Source organism: Nymphalis io, chromosome 11 (genome assembly GCF_905147045.1).
Source record: "Nymphalis io chromosome 11, ilAglIoxx1.1, whole genome shotgun sequence".
NCBI lineage: Eukaryota > Metazoa > Arthropoda > Insecta > Lepidoptera > Nymphalidae > Nymphalis > Nymphalis io.
In genome coordinates, this window is record NC_065898.1 from 49142 (window position 1) to 56536 (window position 7395).

The window sequence follows — 7395 nt, forward strand, 5'->3', positions numbered from 1 at the left end:
AAATTAAAATACTGGAGGGCCTACATCGCGTGTTTGCATAGCGCGCGGCTGTGGGTACTTATTTCAAGGACAGGGTCGAGTCACAATTCTGTTTAATATACTTAACGTTGTCGTGTCGGAACTTTGAAGTGAAATTAAAGATGTTTAGCAAATCGCATTCGGTTTAATCTACATCATACATTTACGGTTTCGATTGGTAATATAGATATACTAGTTACAGGCGTCCAAATGTTAGAAATAAAACTAGTCACTGGAAAGACATATTTATTAGTTGAACTACAATAAAGTTACACTTTTAAGACAATCATATAGAGGAGTATTGTTGTTCTTTTATTTATTGTTCTTTTATTTATGAGCTACAAAACACAACAAAAATATATAAGACTTGCTCCCGACGCCGACACACCGGCGCCGGCGCGCGTCATCACAGAGCGCACACGCGCGCAGCCCGCCGCGCGCGTTGGAATGTTTTATAATACTGAAATGTTCACTACGAGCTTCGCTCGCGACGCAGGCGACGACTATTCAAATATTTCGTTGTACAATTAGTCAAATCGCTATTATGATACATTTTGCTTAATCATTAACGACAGCATAGCTCTGCCGGATGAGCCGACAGCGAAACGTCACTCGCCGCGCACTGGACACGGCAAACGAACCTTTGCCTGAGATTCATTTCTTCATACATTATACATAAAACGGAGAGAAAGAGCGAGAGACACTATACTTCAGAAGTAAACACATCTCTTTCTTAGGCCGTGGGCCCCCGAGCCGATGGAGCCCCGGCTACGAAGGTACGATCAGTCTACGACTAAGTGACACTCGTTATTATTATAAATTAGATAAATCGTTCGCAACGTTCAATCCGCGCGCAGCGGCTCCTCGTCCGAGTCGTCGTCGGACGGCGAGCACGAGCGCGCCTCGGCCGCCTCCGCCTCGCCCTCGTCCGCCTCGTACGCCTCCTCGTCGGCCTCGCAGCACGGCCGCTCCGCGCCCACGCGGCAGCGCGGGTGCGGCGGCGCGCGCTGGCTCTCGGGCAGCAGGTGGTAGGAGCGCGAGGCGGGCGGCGCGGGGGCCCGCCAGCGCTGCATGAGCAGCAGGCGCGGCGGCGGCGCGTCGATGGTGCCGCACGAGGCGGACAGGCGCGCGCGCGCCGCCACCTCCACGCGCACGGCGCCGCACAGCACGCGGCGCGCGCGCGGGCCCGTGGCCGGCGCCGGCGCCAGGCGCTCGTTGAACTCCAGCGTCTGCGAGGCGCGGCGGTGGCGGCGGCAGGGCGGCGCCACGCGCCACCACCAGTAGGCCGCGCCGCGCCCCACGCCGCCCAGCGCGCCCAGCCCGCTCACGGCGCCCATGGCCCCCATGGCTCCCGCGGGCCCCGCCGCGTTTACACCGGCCCCGTCGACGCGCTCGTAAAGGTTCTCCTCCATCTACAATAAATTCAAAATGTTCGGGGCCGTTCCCTCTGCGCTTATTTTTCAATGTCAACATATCCATCGTCTACTTTCTACTCTTTCGTGAATCGTAATATTATCTACGACTGCAGTTTTATCATATTATATTCACACAGGTAGCGCAGTGTTCTGGCATTCCTTTTGTTGTTTGAACTGCCCATGTGGTGATGCGATTTTTGCAGTAAAAAAATCCTACGTCGCTGCGTTTCATTATTGGGATTAGGTTTAGATAAGATCGCCTCTGTATGTCTGTATGTCGGTCGCCACTAACTGATATCTAACGACTAATTTAGACGTGGAATTTTTTTACTTAATACTTTCCTTTGTCTTTACCTTTACTATATATATTTTGGAAATGCTGCGTGAGATAGGTATAGTCACTAGAATTGCGTGCGAGTGACAGGCGATATATATTTAAATTGTAGTAATGCGTAAAATGGATACATAGATGACGGATGGTCGACGGTCGACGATGCCGAGGTCGGAGGTGGAGAGTGGTAGACGCGGTATGAGGCAGTGGACGGCGGACGGTACCTGGTGTCGTCGCCAGCGCGGCGCAGAGGACGCGCTGGCGTACACGCGCACGTTGACGTAGCTGCGGACAGGACGGGCCGTTAGTCCGACTCACGCGCTGGCGTGCGTGGCGCGTCACGTGGGGTGGGGGGGTCACCTGTCCTCGTGCGACGCGTCGTCCGGCGCGGCGGCGGCGCGAGGCTCGGGCGCTCGTCATGCGGCGCGCTCCACCACCGCCACGCCCGCGTACGAGCGCCCCACCGACATGGCGGCGCCCAGCACCGACCACTGCTCGGCCGCCGGGTCAAACACCTCCACCGTGGCCAGGTTGGCGGCGCCGTCGTCGCCGCCCACCACGTACAGTTTGCCGTGGTGCGCGGCCACGCCCGCGTTGCGTCGCGCGTGCGCCATGGGCGCGGCCGGCGCCCAGCCCTCGCTGGGCCGGTAGCGCTCCACGGAGCGCCGCACGGCGGGCCCGTCGTGGCCGCCCACGGCGTACAGCGCGCCGCCGGCCACGCCCACGCCGGCGCCCGAGCGGCGCGCGCCCATCTCGGCCGCCGCCTCCCACGCGTCGGCCGCCGGGTCGTAGCGCTCCACCGTGTGCAGGCACTGCCGCGAGGCGCCGTCGTAGCCGCCGACCGCGTACAGCTTCCCGTCCAGCACGGCCACGCCGACGGACGAGCGGCGCGTGCTCATGCCGGCCACGGGCCGCCACACGCCCTCGCGCACGTCCATGGCCTCGGCGGAGCTCAGCCCCGTGGCGCCGTCGAACCTGCCACACGCACAACACGCACGCTGACACACGGGCGGCGCGCTCGGCCGCCCGGCGCGCGCACACGTACCCGCCCACGGCGTAGATCACGTGTCCGATGACGGCCACGCCCAGCGTGGAGCGGCGCGCGCACAGCGGCGGGCCGGGCGCCCACGTGTCGGTGGCCACGTCGTACACGTCGACGCTGCGCACGCGCAGGGTGCCGTTGAAGCCGCCGACGGCGTACAGCCGCGAGCCCACGACGGCCAGCCCGGCGCGGCAGCGGCGCGTGGGCAGGTCGGCGGCGGGCCGCCAGCGCGCGCTCTCCATGTGGAACGCCTCCACGTCGCGGATGGCCTTGGGGGCCTGCCCGCCGACCACGAGCAGCACCTTGGGCGAGCGCGGCGGCTGGCGCGGGCGGGCGCGCGCGCACGTGGCCGCGGCCGCCGCGCGACGGTCGGGCCGCAGCAGGTGAAACGACAGCGCCTCGATCACTAGGTCCTGAGGAAGCGGAAGTGTCGATTGACGCAGGGCGGACTGAGTCAGTACTGCGGACCGGGCACTCGAACGGACCTTGACGCGTAGCTCGGCGCTGGCGAGTGGCTCGGCGGCTGCGCGCGCCACCAGCGCATCCTGCGGGAGCAGCGGCAGCCGGACGTGTTCCAGGAGCGAACCCAGACGGGCGCGTCTCGACTGCCGAGGAGGAACGGTGCGTATTATGCGTCGACGAGACAGTTATTATCCTTAGAGGAGTCGAGAGAAGGATACCTCCGGATCGTGCTGCATCCATCGAATGACAGCATCCAATATGACCTCCTCGTTCGGCACCTACGAAAGAGAGTAGACGGTGAGTGTCGCGACGGACTCGACCACGCCAGCGGCGACGACGGTCGTCGTACGAACCGTGAGGCGATCGCTGTCCAGCAAGCTCGCCAGCGCGTCCGACTCGAGCCCAAGGAACTCCTCCGTCTCCAACACCTGCGACACACGGACACGTTAGGGCGGATCAATCACGCGGGGGGAGGGGAGAGGCGGTAGGCGGCCGACCTCGACGAAGTGTCGCTCGACGAAGCGCGAGGCGCAGTCGGCGAGGTCAGCGCAGGCGTGCAGGTCGGCGAAGGCGCGGATGCCGAGCGCGTTGTCCGGCGACAGCGCGCCCGCCAGGAAGGCGCAGGCGCGCGCGCGCACGCCGCACACCTGCAGCAGCGACGCCGCCGACAGCACGCTCTGCGGACAACGCGCGTTACTCGCTGGGCGGGCGGGGCGGACGGGGCGGGGGGTGGTCGTGGTCGGTCGGCGCCGCTCACCTGTACGTTGTCTTCGGTGATGACGAGTGAGTCCGGGTTGTACACGTAGTCTATTATTGCTTCTAACGCGTGCGGTTCGACGTCCTGCAACGTGAACAGTACTTAAATAATTAACGTCCAGTGTAACCTCAGCAATAAACATTTCCAAAAGTAGCGTTAAATTATTTTTAGCGTTAAAGCTTGTAAGTGTGTGAGACCCGGAATGTATTTATATTTCATTTTTATTCTGCTTTTACAATTCGGTGTTATAAGTAACAATAGAAAAATATACAAATTGTCACATTTGTACACGTAATGATTATATGAACGTACGGAACGTGCGGAAAGAATACCTCGGGCCTGAGCAGGGTTCTTTAAAGCTAAGTATAAAGTATATGCATCTATGCAAATAAATAAAATTGACTGTCTCTGATTTCAAAATAACTGTTTCTTTTAAAGTTAATATGGCTATTTGCGATTTATAAAAAACCAAAACAATCATTTTTTTTATTTTTGTCTTTCTGTTTGTCCAGGGTTATTTATAAAACGGCTAAAAATTACAAATTCAAATAACTGAATATAATAAGAAGTATTTCAATGTATCGTTTAGTCTTTATTTCAACGAAATCGGTTGAGTTTATCAAAAGTTATAATAATTTTAGTTCACTTATACTTAGTATTAGTACTTTTGTATAATACATATGTATAATACATATGTTGCGGCCATTAGCCCATAGATGACGGCGAGCTAAATACGACAATTTCAGAATCACGTTGTCCAGATTTTCCGGAGTAGAGTGACCTTCTGCCATACATATTATTAACGTTCGCGACTAGCGATTCGTTCAAATGTCGTTGTTCTGTCGATTGTTTTGAGTTTTTTCCATTAAATATTAAATACTTCGGGGCTTTAGGTTGCAATTACTAACTCGGATCTTGGTTGTAATTTTTTTCTACTACTTTTTTTATTTTGTACTTTATAGATTATAACTTTTTACTTTTAAGGTTACCTATTCCTTAGTCGGAGGGTTTTAAGTACCTTTTATTTTTTATCATTAGTTATAGGGTTATATTTCAGTTTTGAGTTTTCTGTAACTGTACAAGCATGAATAAAAAATAGGGCACTTTTGAGTCGCGCGTCGAGGTACCTGTATGGTGATGGTGGACTGCGTGCGCTCGTCAAACTGCGTGAACATCGCGCGGAAGTACGGCGAGCACGCGGCGAGCACGGCGCGGTGCGCGCACACGCCGCCCGCCCCCCCCGCCGCGCCCGCCGCGCCCGCCGCGCCCGCCGCGCCCGCCGCGCCCGCCGCGCCCGCCGCGCCGCTCAGACACTGTGCCTGCGAAGGAATGTAGACTTGATCCTGCAGTAACTTCCGACCAAGATGACACTCTTCCATCCGAAATTTTTATAAAAGACATGTTCGCATCTTCTTTGATGCTTCAGTCGGCTCATTCGTCACACTTGCCACCCGTACCTGCAGCCGCACGTCGCACAGCACGTCGTCGCGACGCAGGCGGGCGAGCGCGTCCAGCAGCTGCGCCGCGTGCTGCGAGCCTGCGCCACTTTCGCTGGACTCGCGCCGCTGCGACGACTCGTCCAGCGATGACTGAGACGCACAGCGCACCATCATGCTGCAGGGGAAGCTTATGAATTAAATGGGTTTTCATATATTATCAATATTTATCAAATAATAAAAATAAACTATGATTGTCATAAGAATTTTGTCAAAACATTTCTTTAGTACTAAATAAATAATAACAATATTAACCAAATATAACAATCATTAACTTAATATTTTTTTTAGAAGTACCATTTCAAGAGTAAAAATAACGCTTTACACAACAAATTTTTACAAAAACCTTCAAGATAAAGAGTAGACACAAAGTAGGTGATTGTTATTTGCTTTAAGGTCACACTGTTAATATTTAAGTACATCTACATTCATTAGCTTTAAATATCTAAGTCAAAGGCAACAGAAGACCATTCTTATTATTATGTCAATACTACACTAAGGAGTACACTCGGCCACTTCGCATTTGGAAAAATGCTATTCTACAGTTCCTTAACTTACTTCATACTATGATATTAATAATGAGGCCTCATGAAACCATGGAATCATACCTGTACCTAGCTCTATCTCCATCCCCCTCAGCTGCACTGTGTTCTACACTCACTCTGAAACAGTTTACATATTGGTTTTAAATAATTACACCACATTTTAAAAAATAAATAAACTTTGTTTAATATAATTGATAGAATATTATAAAAGTAAATAAGTGTATAAGAATAAATATATGTTTTAGTATAATGCTATTACCAGGTCAATTTAAATATTAAAGATAAGAATAGGTAAACTACTAGATAGATTTATTTTAATTAGTTTACTCACAAACAATTCGGAAGTTAGAATCAATACCTACAGGTGTGTCTTATGTCAATATGTGGTCGTCTTTACATTGGTTATGCATTGAGTGGAAACTTTTTGTAATTTACAAAATATCTTACAGGCCACGGTCTCGTTCCGCGTCTCCGTTATTTCCTTCCATCGCACTCTTCGATTACAAAACCATTCAACGGTCACTGCCCTCAAAAACAATCACAATATCGAGATCGACTCACTTAATATTGACTTACTTTCAAATCAAAATATCGTCACTTATTTACTATTACTTTAGTGTTCAATAAACAGCGTAAAACATTAGTCTTCATTTATAATAGTTAATGTACATAAACCATTCCAATAAGTAAAAACAAATATGATCCGTTTGACGTCTGACAACTGACAGTTGACTCTTTTATAAAAAATGTATTGTACCATACAGCCTGCGCATTGTCATAATTTGTAAAAAAAATATATTTAATTCTAATAATTTTTACCTGTATAATATCATTGTTTAGATCTGATTCTATTTACGTTTTTGATAAATTTCTTATTTTACGTAATTTTAAAGATTTTTGTACTTAATATTAAATTTATAATATGTAATAAATTGTGTAAATATACGGTTCTATGAATACTCCTGAAAATTTTAAAATGATATTAAACTTGTTTTTGTCTAGACCTTACATTCCGGTACAAGTTTGAAAGGATACACAAGATAGTTGACTGTAATTATGATAGATGGCGCTGTAACAACTTATGTCTTTTTACTTCAAAAAGTATGCTTTATTTGTCGTACAAGGGTACATAAAAGTCTTTGTTTGTTTTAAATCAACCTTTTTATTTCGTCCAAAGCAAACTACTTGAAGTGGCAGTTGCAGTAAAGTAATTAAAAGGTTGTCACATAGAAACAATCACAATTTCATTAGACAGTATTCATCATCATCAGCCCGACTCAGTCACCACTGCCACTGTCCACCAGCCCCAAAGCGCACTGAGCGACCTTC

At 50.8% G+C, this 7395-nt stretch overlaps 1 protein-coding gene across 1 annotated transcript; it reads right to left on the reverse strand.

The window, feature by feature from the left end:
- Positions 1-1351: 1351 nt before the first annotated feature.
- On the reverse strand, positions 1352-6757 carry LOC126772093 (kelch-like protein 3). Its single transcript, XM_050492262.1, has 13 exons — positions 6514-6757; positions 6130-6183; positions 5483-5639; positions 5153-5344; positions 4026-4109; positions 3766-3945; positions 3622-3696; positions 3487-3546; positions 3292-3411; positions 2810-3219; positions 2125-2739; positions 1989-2049; positions 1352-1430 (listed from the first exon to the last, which is right to left on the reverse strand). The coding sequence occupies exons 1-11, from the start codon at positions 6552-6554 to the stop codon at positions 2181-2183; spliced, it is 1932 nt and encodes a 643-aa protein (XP_050348219.1). The 5' UTR covers positions 6555-6757; the 3' UTR covers positions 1352-1430; positions 1989-2049; positions 2125-2180.
- Positions 6758-7395: the final 638 nt, after the last annotated feature.

What these genes read in the sequence shown, in the direction of transcription:
- LOC126772093 (XM_050492262.1), bottom strand. Translation starts at nt 6,554, where the DNA reads ATGGAAGGAAATAACGGAGACGCGGAACGAGACCGTGGCCT. An exon ending in GCGGAACGAGACCGTGGCCT is followed by an intron (nt 6,184 to 6,513) that starts GTAAGATATTTT and finishes AAACTGTTTCAG; the next exon opens with AGTGAGTGTAGAACACAGTG. An exon ending in TGGACAGCGATCGCCTCACG is followed by an intron (nt 3,547 to 3,621) that starts GTTCGTACGACG and finishes TCTCTTTCGTAG; the next exon opens with GTGCCGAACGAGGAGGTCAT.